Genomic DNA, 15491 nt, shown 5'->3' on the forward strand with positions numbered 1-15491 from the left:
AAAGTACACTAATCTTAAGTGTACTTTATGATTTTTCACATGTATACACTTGTATTTTTTTTAAAGATTTTATTTATTTGTCAGAGAGAGCACAAGCAGGGGAAGTATCAGGCAGAGGGAGAAAGGCAGGAGGGAGAAGCAGGCTCCCCCTGAGCAGGGAGCCCGATGCAGGACTCGATCCCAGGACCCTGAGCCAAAGGCAGACACTTAACTGCCTGAGCCACCAAGGCACCCCTATTTTCTTTAATTCATCTGTTAACTTCTGTGTATATTTTATAGTGTATGTAAAATATTAGTACACTATTAATACTGATTCCTAGGTTAAGAAGTACATTATTGGGAATGCATGCTTAAAAAGTTCCTGCTGACGGATTGCTTGGTCAAAGTTTGGAGATGTCCCTTGTATACTGATTGCCAGGGAGCTCAGAGAGAGTATCTCTGACTGGAATAGTCAGGTCAGGACTGCCTCAGAAGTGTGATCTGAGCTGAAACTTGACAGCTGACAGGATTGAAATAGGAGAGAGGACAAGAAGGACATTATAAAGCAAGACCTAGAGGGAACTGAGAAGGTTTGTTAGAGCCATTAAAGCAATTTTCAAAGTAGGACCTGGTACCATCCACAACAGCATCACTGAAGTGGTTGTTTAAATGCCTTACTCATACCTCCTAAATCAAAATTTCTGCTATAGGGAGTCTGAAATGCTCATTTTTACCAAGTTCATGGTAATTTCTATGTTAACCAGAATTTAAGAAGTTTAAACTCCGGGGGTGCTTGGCTGGCTCAGTCGATAGAGCGTGGCAACTCTTGATCTCAGGGTCCTGAGTTCAAGCCCCACACTGGGCATAGAGCTTACTTAAAAAAAAAAAAAGTTCTAAATCCATGTAAATACTCTAGACAATACTTGGGTTTGTACTGCAGAGGCAAAGTGATCAATTCCAAATAGGAAATTGAGAAATGGCTACATTGAAATATTCAACCATAGATAGGTCAGCCATATTACCAATACTTAACTCAGTTAAAAACATTTGCATGTCCATTGAGTACTGAGCACCCTACTGCTATGTAATCAAGAGAATTAAAAAGCATCAGTTCCATTCCTTTTTTGAGTGTTAGAGCGTTCTATTGTTTAATTATCTCTGAACTCCCAAAAAAGACCAGAAAGGCAACAGTATTGATGCTGGATTCACTTCCTACCTATTTTCCCTAAGGCAAAGTTAGACGTACTTTGCAAATTGGTTGTTAACTGTTTCAGGTATTGAAAAGACTACTTCTTGGGCCCCTGGGTGGCTCAGTCAGTTAATCGTCTGCCTTTGGCTCAGGTCATGATCTCAGGGTCCTGGGACTGAGTCCCGCATCGGGCTCCCTGCTCGGTGGGGAGCCTGCTTCTCCCTCTGCCCTTCCCCTCTGCTCGTGATCTCTCTCTCTCAAAATAAATATATAAAACCTTAAAAAAAAAAAAAAAAAGACTACTTCTGCCACAAACTGCTCTTAGCTCCTGTACCGAACTCTTCTTTTATCTCTGTTTCACACCTTGTTACCAGTAACACAATTTTAAGGTAGGAAGATGGAAAAAAAAATGACTACCAATGCTAGAGTTCCTAGACTCATTTCCCACAAGCTGTTTCCAGAACCATGTGGAGCTCATGGTGTTCATATTAATATTAATATTGATGAGAAATAGAAGCAGAAGAATGTTCACCTTTAGCCCAGAAGGCTGACCTATAGCCTGTATAATTCTGATAAGGATCAAATACTTGCTGATTGCTACATTCTTAAAGGATCTCATGACTGCATGTATAACTGAACGGTAAGCACCAGAGAAATCTCTCAAAAGTTGGTTTACGAGTAGAAATTTGAAGAAGACATTTAAGATTTAATACTCCCTGCACGTCCCCTCCCCCTTGAACACTAAGCATAAAACCACCAGCTTTATACAGCGTAAGTGTAGCTCCTTTGCCCAGGAGTCCTGGCCCCATGCTACTTACTTAAATAAACTTACTAGGTTGCACCATACAATGTCTCAAGAATTCTTTCTTGGCCCTTGCATTCTACTCCCCTGCAGCAATATGATCCGTCTATAATATTGCCACAAATCATTTTATTCCAAAGTGTCATGTCCTGTGGTGTTATGTTGAGATAACTATAATATCAGTGCAAGTGTTGTCATTTTTCTGACAAGGGGTTTTGTCTTTATTTTCCTCCTGTGGAGATGAGATATAAGACTTGATCCCAGGCTACCTGTGGGACTTCCGATCTGATGGGGAGGCCTTTGAAAGAATTCACCCAAGGCAGAATAAAAGAGATAAAAGCTTATTGAATACACTACAAGGGGGCAGTGAGCAGGACAGCAAAGGATAGGCTGTCTGCCACAAGGCGATGGTGAGGGGCTACAGTTATATAGGGCAGAGTGAGGAGGTATGGGAACGTATGGAATTTTCCCTTTTTTGGTAACTGTGCCTGGTTGTAATTAGTCAGTTAGGGACTATGGCAGTTTCAAGGTGGGTCACTGAATGAGCCTGTTTACATTCAGCTTGGTGGTCACTGTGGGCCCTTTTACCTTACTGATATGTCCATTGCTCAAGCTTGTTGCCTGAAAGCAGCCTCTACACTACCTTTAGTGAAACCCTGGTACTAGTTAATGTGTGTGAGGATTACAATATAGGCAAAGTGCCAATTTAAGCTCTGTGTTCATTTCTTGCATTCTTCCCTCAAAAAGGAGGGGATCTTTGAGAGAGAACTTTAGCTTTTAAAAATATGATATAGGTGGTACCCAAAAATGCAGAGCCTTGAGCACATATTTTACGGACTTACAAACTAGTCTGAAAGATGAGTAGTGTTAAAAAAAAAAATTCAACTGAGTAATTTGAAGGTCTGATTGGCTTTATTAAGCAATTCATGAGTTGGGCAGAATCCTGAAGTTGTAGTACAAAATGGAAGGTTTTTATAGGAAGGAGGGTGAAGCAAGGAAGTTATCAGCAAAAGAAAGAAAAGATTCTTCCAGGCAAGGTCACTTTCCCTTTGGGGGGGAATGGCAGGGGGTGTCTTCATGCAGATTACCTTATTGGTTCTTAACAGAAAATTCCTGACTGACCAGTTAAGACAATATTTGTGGGGGAGCTTGAAACCACGATTAATATTAGACATTAAGCCCTGGTTTGGTGACTTGACCTAAGTGACACCATTTTGGGCCTATGGTTTTCTTTTTAACAGTAGGGATAAGGCAGAGTAGGGAAAATCGCCTTCTATTTAAAGAGATTAAGTGAAATAAACACTGAAGAATATGATCTTGGTTTTAGATGAGTAGTAGAAGTATATTAGTAGTAATGACAATCAAGTTACCCATGCTACTTTTTTTTTTTTTAAAGATTTTATTTATTTATTTGAGAGAGAGAATGAGATAGAGAGAGCATGAGAGGGGGGAGGGTCAGAGGGAGAAGCAGACTCCCTGCTGAGCAGGGAGCCCGATGCGGGACTCGATCCTGGGACTCCAGGATCATGACCTGAGCCGAAGGCAGTCGCTTAACCAACTGAGCCACCCAGGCGCCCGTTACCCATGCTACTTAACTGATAACGAAAGAAAACTCTGACTAAGCAAAGGCTAAAAGATTAGTAAATTTCTACTAAAGAGATCACCTAAGGCAGCACTTGGATTATCAGTGTGGTAAAGATGAATTATTCAATACCTGTTGAGACAACTGCCTAGCCATCTGGAAAAACAGGTCTGTATTCCAACCTCACTCCATATATCAACATAACTCTCAGCTAGATCAAATTTGTAACCATAAAAAAAAAAAAAAAAGAAAAAAAAGAAACCCCAGAAGTGCTAGGAGAAACTAATAGACGGGAAAAGCTTTTCTAAGCATGATGTAAAAACCAGAAAATATAATAGAAAAGATCGATAGATTTGCCTACATAAAAATTGAAAATATTTATAGAGCATGTCAACCAAGAAAAGAATTCACTGAAAATTTGAGCAATTAGAATTGCAATTTGGGAGACACAGATTCAGATAGAAACCTGAATTGTGTTCCAAGGAAGACAAAGAGAGAACAGAGTTATATAGGCAAAAGGCTATGAGTGTAGTTCTCATTCAGGTCCTCTATGTAAAGGAGGGATTGGAATTAGGGTAACTGGGATTGGTTGGGTTAATCTGAAAATGAGGGATTGAAATTTGCTAAACACATTGACTCTTTGGAAGTGAAGAGTGCAGATGATTCAGGTGTCATGGTGAGGAGGAAGTTAAGTCCAGGCTGAGGGCTTGCAGCTAGCTGAAAAGTTCACAGTTTCTAAGTTGAGGACATGCATAACCTATGGCTTCCCAACCCTATATATATATTTTTTTTTTTAATGAGAGAGAGAGTGTACACTTTAGCAGGGGGGAGGGGCAGAGGGAGAGAGAGAGGATCTTAAGCAGGTTCCACACTCAGCATGGAGCCCAACTGGGGGCTCGGTCTCACGACCCTGAGATCATGACCTGAGCTGAAATCAAGAGTAAGATTTGGGGTGCCTGGTTGACTCAGTCGGTTAAGCATCTGCCTTGCTCAGGTCATGATCCCCCTACTCAGTGGGGAGCCTGCTTCTCCCTCTCCCTCTACCTGCTGCTCCCCCCGCTTGTGTGCACCCTCTCTCTCCCTCTCTCTGTCAAATAAATAAATAAAATCTTAAAAAAAAAATAGGATGCTTAAAAGACTGAGCCACCCAGGCAACCCCTCCCAACCCTATTTAAAAAGAGACTCTCTTAGCTAAGCTTGCTTGCTTTACCTTGGAAATCTCCTTTTCCAAGCATAAGAAAGCTGAAATAAATCACGAACTAGGTGAAATGTTTGTAATATATATATCATAGGCCCAGTGCTAAAAGCCCCTACAAGGAAAGATCTTGTAATCAAGTGTTAAAAAATTATTAAAGACAACTTAGATAATACAAAACTTCAATACTTCATGAAGTAGACAGTTTCTTTGTTCAGAGACTACAAAAGGGGTAGAAGGCAAGAAGCTTTTATAAGAATAAAGAATAAAGAACAAGTGGGGGGTGGGGTACCTGGGTGGCACAGTCAGTTAAGCAACTGACTCTTGGTTTCGGCTTAGGTCATGATCTTAGGGATCAAGCCCAGAGTGGGGCTCCACGCTCAGCGCAGTCTGCCTAAGATTCTCTCTCTCTCCTCTGCCCCTCCCCCATGCATGCGCTCTCTCTCAAATAAATAAATAAATCTTAAAAAAAAAAATAGGGGCGCCTGGGTGGCTCAGTCGTTAAGCGTCTGCCTTCGGCTCAGGTCATGATCCCAGGGTCCTGGGATCGAGCCCCACACTGGGCTCCCTGCTCTGCGGGAAGCCTGGTTCTCCCTCTCCCACTCCCCCTGCTTGTGTTCCCTCTCTCGCTGTCTCTCTGTCAAATAAATAAATAAAATTAAAAAAAAAAAGAAACAAGGAAGAGAAAAATCGAAAATTTCTGATTAGCTGGGGCCACATAGTCAGCCTTGTTTGGAGTGAGGAGGAAGAGGAAATAAGTACAGAGCCCAAACTGGCTTGGCATTTGAGGATTGGCTGACTGGATATACTGTGTTTCTGGTCAGGCAAAGCATTTACAAGGACACAAAAGTTATCTTAAGTTTCAGGTTGCTGATGTGGCATTCTGAACACTCTGTCTTGGGCCTAGAAAGTTATTTCAACACGAAGAAAGCCCGGTGAAAACAATGGGAAAAAAAAGTTTAATTCCTACAACTGATCAGTTTCTGGAAAGGTGTTCCAACAGCCCTACTAATATTCACACAAATGGTGTGTAGGGGGAGACACTCTTCACCTATTAAAATGGAAGCTATTTGAAGATCAATAGCTGCTAGTTTGGGCAAGGGTATGGGAAAATATGCATTTTTGTGCCCTATTAATGAGAGTGTAAATTGGAATAACTTCAAGAGAATGGTATAACAAAATATAGCATCAACATTTAAAATGTGCTAACTTACTGAAACTGGTTTATTAGGATTTATTCCTATGGAAATATTTGCACATGTGTGCAACGATCCACGTGTGATGTCATGCAGAAAGTTATCTCGATGCAGTGGTAACCTCCAAATACACTATCAGACAGGCTATCCTGTATGTCATGGACAGGAAACGCCACAGCCCAAATTAAGATGCTCAAAATCACATAGTTTAGTGAATCACTTTTCAATAGGAGTCAGTGACGGTTAAGACATTTAGGATAAGGTGCCAGGGAGCTGGGAGGACCCTATTACCTGAATCCTGTGTTATGCAGTGTTTATGTCCCGTCTGCTGCATCGACCTTCACTTCTGATAGTGCGGTTATAAGGACCACAGCTGAAAATGGAAAGGGGGCTCAGCAGATAGAGGGGTGCCTAGAGCCAAAACGTTCTTCTATCAGAAATGTGCAGGGCAAGTATGCCTGGTTAGAGGTCTGCTGTGAGCCATGCTTTCTGTTTTTCTGAAGCAGAACATCCATGGGGCCAGGATGGGTGTCAACAACGAACAGCATTTGGGGGGATAATGTAGTTATTGGCCCGAAGGTGGTATCTTAACTTACACCTTGGCCTTTCCATTATTTTCAGTTAGTAACCCTCTTGTTTGTTCCATCCCTTCTATATATATTTTCCATTCTATCTTTATCGTGTCTTACAGTATGCTTTCTGTACTTAACACATCTAAACAGTTCTATCTCATAAGCTATTTGCTTTCCCATTACACTTAACACATGAGTTTCATATGTCCTTTTTGTTTTTCCTGTCCTTTAGAACAGAAATGAATAGTCTCAGGTGCCTGAGTGGTTTAGTCGGTTGAGGGTCTGACTCTTGGTTTCAGCTCAGGCCCTGATCAAGGCCCATGTTGGGCTTCGCGCTGAGTATGGAGCCTGCTTAAGAGTCTCTCTCTCTCTCTGGGCGCCTGGGTGGCTCAGTTGGTTGAGCAACTGCCTTCAGCTCAGGTCATGATCCTGGAGTCCCGGGATTGAGTCCCGCATCAGGCTCCCTGCTCAGCAGGGAGTCTGCCTCTCCCTCTGACCCTCCCCCCTCTCATGTGCTCTCTCTCTCCTCTCATCCTCTCTCTCAAATAAATAAATAAAATCTTTAAAAAAAAAAAAAGTCTCTCTTTTTCCCTGCCCCTCCCCCCACCAAAAGAAAGAAAATACACATAGCAAACATATATGAAACATTTTGCTTAGAATATAAAAAGTTTTTTTCAATAAGGGATAGGATAAATATGTTATTTTGTATATAATGGGATACTAGTTGTTTAAAATGGAATGTATATCTTTATTGACAAAAAAGGAAAAAGATATCTATTTTATATTGAGTGAATAGGATTCAAAAACATGATGTACAGTATTCCATTTATGTTTTAAAAATGCATTTATGTACATAAATGCATCTAGATGTGTACAGAGAGGACATCTAAAAGAAGCTTCTCTAAAATATTAACGGTAGTTTTCTCTAAGCGTAAGATTGGGGGTAATTTCTTGCTGCTTATATTTTGTTTTATTACAGGTGAGTTTTTTGGGGAGAGGAGTACTATAAGAAGCTTACATTTTTATAATCTACAGAAAGAACAAATCAATTATGGCTTTTAAGAATTTCAGATTACCAGCATTGTGCTCTGGGAAGAATAGCCTTCAAAGTCAGATAGACCCAGATCCATTACTAGCTGTCTAAAATCGGGTGCTTAGCCTCCCTTATCTTCAATTTCCTAGTCTGTAGAATGACAATGATAATAAGTACCTTAGAGGAAGTAAGAACGTGTGCTAAGAGCATAGCACAATGCCAAGATCATATTAGTGGTCTAATAAATGTTCCCCACACACACCCCATATTTGATACAGTGCTTAATTCCCTTCTGCTCTGATAGTGTGAAAGGACCTACTAATCATAGTGCTAGGAAATCTCAGCTGCAGAGAACTCTTTCCAAGACAGGTCAGCTTATAGTATCTTCCTTACTTAGTAGCTGTGGTCCGACAAAGCCTGATAAGGGAATCTGGGGTTTTTCCAGGCTTCCATTAAGAACTTGAAAGTGTAAGATATATCCCACTGGCGGGGCGCCTGGATGGCTCAGTTGGTTAAGTGTCTGCCTTCTGCTCAGGTCATGATGCTAGGGTCTTGGGATGGAGCCCCGTGGCGGGCTCCCTGCTCAGCAGGGAGTCTGCTTCTCCCTCTCCCCCTTCCCCTGCTCCTGCTCTCTCTCTCTTTCTTTGTCTCTCAGATGAATTTAAAAAAAAAAAAATCTTAAAAAAAAAAGATATCCCACTGGAAACTATTTTGGCCCCTAGATCTAATAAGATCATATTTAAATAAGTAAAACTTGGGGTTAGATCGCAGTCTTACCAAACTTTAGTGTGTATATGATCATCTACAGAAGTGATTCTCAATCCCATTCAGACCTGATGTCACTTTTTTTTTTATAATGTTCATGTTACTATACTGAAATTCAGAGATAATTTTTTAAATGAATACACGCATTTTTAAAAATCAGTATAATTTCTTGACAGTAAGATAAAGAAATAAAAAGAAAGTCATTATAATTAAATGTGTATTTCAATATATAAATGATCTGATATGATTAACTTCATGACATAAAGCAGTATTTGGATGCTTGCACATCTGGGTAGACTCAACCACGAATGTGTCAAATACAAGTGTGTTATATTGACAATAGCATGAGTCATGTGACCATTGATGATGTGATTTTCCAAAATGGTGCACAACTTTTGGTAAAGTTTTGGACTAAAAAGGCTAATTTCCCTCTAGTTTACACAGTGGTTGAATTCCTATAAAATTTAATGCGTAATAAGACCCTGCAGAAACTACTCTAAAGGGAGATTGTTTAAAATGTGCGTTCTCGGACCCTCAACTCCAAGTATTTTGACTCAGGGAGTCTAGCATAGGACCAAGAATCTATATACCAACCTCCTGGCAGTGATTTTGATTCAGACTTTCTGTTTTCTAAATGAACGGGGAAACTGAGATGTTGTCTTGGAGAGAGAACCTAAGATGATATACCAGGAACCAAAAACTGGTATATCATTGGCCATTCCTACCCAGTGTGGTATACTGGGGCTAGAGGAAGAAATTTAGAACAGGAATATCTTGGTTTCAGTCACAACTGGACTACTTGCAATTGCCTGGCTTGGTACAGATGTTCTGGATCTATTTTCTTATCTATAAAAATGGGTATTGTTACCTGCAGTGTAGAGGAATGGGATTGTGGTTTCTGAAACCCTTTGGAGCTTGCTTGCTTTATCAAGATGACTAAAACTCCTGATATAAAACAGTCTGTAAAATGAAATATATTAAGCATGAAAATTGCTTATGGCAATGCTGTTATTCACACGTTAGGAAAATCTGATCAGGGTGTTGTCACTTTCCCCAGAACCCACTGTTTGAACCCAGAGAAAGCAAGCCACAAAGAAATTTGGTCGCTAACTCCTCCACTCAACAAGCAAAATAAAAAGGCACAAGCTCGTAATCCTGATGACAAGATTCTGGCTCCATTTGGCCAGTGGCCAAGAGTGTGGATATGGATGAGTCACTTCCCTTTCATTGGAGCTCGGTTTACTTAGACTTTCAGCTCCATCTGTTAGTCAACTACTCCATTCCTCTTTGCTTCCTCCTTTCCCACACCTCCAGCCTTTCTACCTCTCTGATGACTTTTCCTCCGCGCTCCTACCGCTTCTTGTACGTTCCGCGCTTTCTTGTCCCAGATTTCTGTCACCAGCTCCTCGGCCGTCCCTTTGGCTTCTTCCCTTTGTTCGGTGATCTCTGGCAATCCTCCCGCAACGTCCGGGCTCCTCCCCAAGATGGGGGAAGGGGGGCGGCTACCCGCAGCCCCGACTGGGGCCCACACTGTGCGCCCGGGTCCCGGTACCTCGTCGCGTCCTCGCGACTTGCTCTTACCTCCCTTTCCCTCTCAAGACCTCCTGCCCCCCATCTCCGCCTTCAGCGCCGAGCTCGGAGGTTCCGGAGCCTCCGGCTGAGTGTGCTGGTCAAGGTGCCCTGTCACTCGCCACCCGTTCGTCCCGGAGAACATCGCCAAGGGCCCCTTCCCAGACCGTGCGCCCCGGCTGCCAGACGCTGAGGCCGGCTTTAATTCTTCCTTGGCTTGGGATGCCCACCACGGGCGGGGGCAGTCGCTGCTGAGTCCGGAGCCCGGAGCCACCCACGTGTCCAAGAGCGCGGCGCGCGGCCAGCGCAAACCTCTCCAAGGCCGGCGGCTCCTAGTCGCGGAAGCTCCACTGTTGCCCGCGAAACCCTCATCGGCCGGAGAACGGTGCGCGGGTCGCGAGCGGCACGTGCGGATCCTCTGCGTCTCGCCGCAGGGTGCGGGTGCCCGCAGAGCCGGCGAGCCAGCGAGCGAGCGCCGGAGCAGGGAGTGTGGGCTCGCGGACCGGCCGAAAGGCCAGCACCTCGGGGCGGCAGGGGCCGCGCGGCGGTGCGGCCGGCGGGACTGCAGTGCCACCGCTCCGGAGAAAGCCCACACGCTCACACGCCCGCGCGCGCACGCACGTGCACACCGCGGGCAGCGAGAACACGAGCGAGAGCCCTTGAGTGTTGGACGCGTTATAGCCATGGCTTCTGTCCTCAACAGCAAAATTCACGCGTCCGGGACTTGCCAGGGCTCCAAAGCTGATGCCCGCGGTGACGCCGACGGGAGAATGGACTGGGATCCCGAGATGCACGTGAAAATGTGCAAGAAGATCGCCCAGCTCACCAAGGTAAGGTAAGGCGCTGCGGGCCGGCGACCTGCGCGCCCTGGGGGCCCCAGGTTGGGGGAGGGGGACGGGCCCAGGGGAGGCCCAGGCTGAATCCGGGCAGAAACTTTGGGAGACCGACCCGTAAGGGAAGCGGTCCTAAATCTTGGTAACTTGACCTTCTGGAAGCGCCTCTCTGGAGAATGAGGATACTTGCCAAGGAAACTCCTACAGTGCTGAGCAGGTGGTCTGTGCTCCCAAGGTGGGAAACCTAGTTGAATCAGCGCTGGTGGGAGTGCGCGCGCGCGCGCGTTTGTTTTCCTTTGCCAGCTCTGCTCAAATGATCGGGTCTGGAATGTTGTGATTTTATTCATCGTTGTACTTTACAGCTGGGGAGGTCATGTGGGCTCTATTTAAACACTTGATGAATTTATTCCTTCATTCAACAAATATTTGAGCCATTTGTTGAGTGCCAGCAGCTTGTCTGGCGCCGTACTAAACCTGGAAGGCAGCCCGGGGGACTTACTATCAGACTGGTGCAGATGTGTGTAAGAGCATAAATGGGGAAGTGCACGAGTCCCCAGTTAATTACTGGATTACAGAAGACCTTGGGAGGTCAGCCCGCCCATCTCCCTACCTCCTCCCAGGGACGGGACTGAACCTCTCCAGGACCCGATGAAGACCACCAAGAAGATGCCACACTCTCTGCAGCTCTCTGCAGCTTCCCTATTAGGAGCTTCTTATTGTAGGTTCCCCTCCTGTGCCTTGTGTATAGATGGAAACAAAAGCCCTCTCTTACAAGGTCCCAGTGGGGGAATATAGCTGTTTGTCGTGGGGTTTCCTTTTGATCTCATAATAAACTCCTGATACCATGCCTGCTAGTGGAAGGGTCAGGTCCAGATTCTGTCCAGTAGTATATGGGGCATGCTCTCTTCTCTATCTCCCTCCCACCCCCCCACACCCATTTTTTTGTAGGTTCACAGGCATTTTCCTCTCTGACTATTTTGCCAGAAGGAAGAGAGCACAGAGTCTTGCAACTGGACACTAGCTGCCTTCTCCTGCCCTTCCCATCAACTTCTCTACATTATTTGCATATGAGCCTGTCTCCAGACAGTGATTTCGTTAGTCAAAGATTGAAAAAAGGGAATGGAGATACCCCTTGAGGCATTGGCATGTGTGGCTGGCACCAACTGATCTAATCTACATTTATCCAAATGTGACATCAACCCCTAAAAAATACTGATTCAAGGCTCTAGGCATAGTATAAGACATCTCTATCTTTAAGGAACCTAAAATGTTTTTGGAGACACAAGGTTTGAAACATGGAAAGAAAACTCAAAGACACTACTGTATTATCAATTGCTAAGTTGGGTTTTTCAAACTATGAGTTCTATAGAAGTGGAAACAAAGGGTAAATCATTATGGGCAGGAACAGTTAGGGGAGATTTTATGGAAGAGATTAACCTTGAATTCAGTTGAATTTATGGAGTGCCTACTGTGTGCCAGGTGCTGTGCTGAATATTGATGGCATGAAACTGACTAAGACACAGTCCCTACCCCTGTGTATAAGAAACACACGAACAGATCATTTCAATACAATGTGGTAAACATTCCACTCAGCAGTATTTATGGCACACCTATTATGTGCCAAGCCCTGAAGATGACAGCAGTGGAAAAAGCAGCATGATCCCTAGCGCACAGTAGGCAGTGTTTCTCAAAGGCTATTCTGCATTAAAAATCATAATGGATTCTTATTATGTAGTGCCTCTTTATACGGTTGTTATGCTAATTGATTAAATTAGACATTTTAATATTGATATCGATATGCTACCTTTCTTTTGGCTAATGTTTGTGTGTATTTTCCATCTCATTAGATTGAATCTTTCTGTTAAGTTTTATTTTAGTTGTATTTCTGACAGGTGAATTTAATCCTTGTGCATTAATTGTGATTACTAATATATTTGGGCTTATTCTTCCATCATGTTTTATGTTTTTCATGTGCCATCCTTTTTCATTCTTCCTTTTCCTCCATCCCTGCCTTCTATTGGATTAGTGAAATGATCTATATTCCCTCATTTTCCACTGCTGGTTTGAGGGTGTTAGGTTTTATTTCTATTCTTCTAAGAGTTGTCCTTTTTTTTTCAACGTACGTACTTGACTATAATTTTTTCTAACAAAGTTATTGTATAATTCTTTCTTCCTGCAAAAAATTTTCTTTTAAGATTTATTTACTTATTTTAGAGAGAAAGAGAGAGCAAGCAGGGGAGTGGGGAGGGGCGGAGGGAGAAAGAATATCTCAAGCAGACTCCCCACTGAGCCTGGGGCTCCACCTGGGGCTCAATCTCAGGACCCTGAGATCATGACCTGATCCAAGATCAAGAGTTGGACTCTCAACCCTCTGAGCCACCCAGGCACCCCATTCCTGCAAAAGATTTTTGCAAACTTTACCATTTAACAGCCCTCTCCTTTCCCATCTTGCCATTGTTATCTAGAGTATTTGACTTTTTTAAATTTAAAAATCATTTTTATAATCAAGCCTTAATTAAATTCACTGACATTTCATCACCTCTCACTATTTTTTCTTGAATCCAAAGCCTTCTCTTTGGGTTCACTTTTCTTCTAGCTGAAGTTCATTTCTTTTCCTTTTTTTTTTTTTTTAAAGATTTTATCTATTTATTTGACAGAGAGAGAGAGAGAGAGAGACAGCGAGAGCAGGAACACAAGCAGGGGGAGTGGGAGAGGGAGAAGCAGGCTCCCCGCTGAGCAGGGAGCCTGATGTGGGACTCAATGGCCTGAGCAGAAGGCAGACGCTTAATCGACTGAGCCACCCAGGTGCCCCTGAAGTTTATTTCTTAGTAAACTTTTCTGTAGGGGTCTGGGTGGGGGAGGGAATTCTTTGTATATTTGAAACTGTTGTTATTTTGCCCTCAGTGTTGGGTGATAATTTATTTGGGTATAAAATTCTAGTGAACATTTATTTTCCCAAAGCACAGTGATGAAGGTACTCCATTGTTTTCTGGCACTGGTTGTTGCTGGTAAAAATTCTACTGTCAGACTGTTTCATTCCTTTGTGGTCAGTCTGCCTTTCTCTTGATAGCATTTAAGATTTGTGTTTGTTTTATTTTGGTGTTTAGCAGTTTCACCAGAACTTTCTAGATGTTAGTGTACTTTCTGTTGAGGACTGGTGTGCTCTCTTTAATTCTGAAAAATTATCAATGATTTTCTCTTCAAATAATGTTTCTTTGTTATCGACTACATTCTCTTTTCTGGAACCGCCATTAAGTCAGTGAGGAAGCCTCTTCATCTATATCCTGAAATGTGATTAAAAAATTCTTTTTGCCTCTGTGTTGCATCCTGGTGAATTCCTTAATCCAATCCTTCTGTTTGCCAGTCCTCTAAATAAGTTGTCCAGTCCAGAGTTTTTCCCATCTTCAAGTCTTAAGTCCTGTTAAGTTTTAGAATTTCAATTATATTTTTAATTTCTAAGATTACTAATTTCCTTTCTAATTTTAATAACTAATTTTTCCAGTTTTATTGAAGTATAATTTGCATATTACAAAATTCATCTATTTAAGTGTATGATTCAACATTTTGGGGTAAATGTTCAGAGTTATTACATTATAACCATAATCCAGGTTTCAGGACATTTCTATCCCCAAAGAAACCTATCCTAGGTACCCATTTGTAGTCAGTCCCCATTCCCACGCCAACACCAGGCAACCATTAATCTACTTTCTGTCTCTATAAATCTGTCTTTTCCAGACACTTCAACTCAATGAATTGATATAATATATGGTATTTCCATCTGGTACTTTTCACTTAGTTGCTTAATCTTAGCAGAATGTTTCTGAGGTTCATCCATGTTGTAGCATATGTCAGTCATTCATTCCTTTCTATTGCTCAGTAGTATCCCATTGATGGATATGCACTTTCTGTGGCAGACATTTGGGTCATTTCCACTTTGGAGCTATTGTAAATAATGTTGCTACAAACATTACATTCCTATGCAAGTCTTCGTGTGGACACACATTTTCATTACAATTGGGTAGATACCTGGGAATAGAATTGTTGGATTGTATGTTATTTTTTTAAAAGATTTTATTTATTTATTTGAGAGAGAAAGAGAGAGCACAAGCAGGGGGTGGGGAGGGGCAGAGGGACAAGTAGGCTCCCCACTGAGCAGAGAGCCTGACACGGGGCTTGATCCCAGGACCCCAGGATCATGACCTGAGCCAAAGGCAGACGCTTAACTCGCCACCCAGGTGCCCCTGGATTGTATGTTATATTTATGTTTAACTTCTGAAGAAACTGCCAAACTATTTTCCAAAGTGACTGTCATCTTACATTGTTCAGCCTACTTTTCCAGGAAAACCCAATCCAACCCCATGCTCCCAGTTCTCGGGTTACAGTGAAGTACATTACTTACTCCATGGTTCACTTATTTCCCTTCATTTTTCTCTTGATGTTTACTCTCCTGAAATGTCTTCATCTCTAAAAGCTGAGTCCTACTTATCTATTAAGTCTCACTTCGCCCAAGAAAAGCCTTTGAAAAACCCTGCCTTTGACATTAACCATGTATTCATTAATTATTAATTGTGCATTCATTATTTTTTTCTTACATCTGTTTTTCCAGAAGTTCGTACAATGCCTGGCACATGGTAGATGCTCAGTAAGCTTGTTAAATTTAAAGTTTCCTCCCACAGATTTGGTTAACATTTCTTTCATGATATTTATCCATCTGATGTCATAGTTGATTTGTATATAGTATGTCCCTTAAAAATCATAAACTCTAATTTATTCACA

General features: G+C 42.6%; 1 protein-coding gene across 1 annotated transcript in view; it reads left to right on the top strand.

Annotated features, from left to right (window-relative positions):
• Window positions 1–8648: 8648 nt before the first annotated feature.
• FAM184B (family with sequence similarity 184 member B) overlaps window positions 8649–15491 on the top strand; it is a 124785-nt gene continuing 117942 nt past the window's right edge. Inside the window, exon 1 of the mRNA XM_081813173.1 lies at window positions 8649–10712. Coding sequence (XP_081669299.1) covers window positions 10566–10712 — 147 coding nt within the window. The 5' untranslated portion in view covers window positions 8649–10565. The remainder of the gene's footprint in view (window positions 10713–15491) is intronic.

The sequence above is a fragment of the Leptonychotes weddellii genome, chromosome 2, assembly GCF_054177405.1.
Source record: "Leptonychotes weddellii isolate Sample4059 chromosome 2, ASM5417740v2, whole genome shotgun sequence".
NCBI classification, from domain to species: Eukaryota; Metazoa; Chordata; class Mammalia; order Carnivora; family Phocidae; genus Leptonychotes; species Leptonychotes weddellii.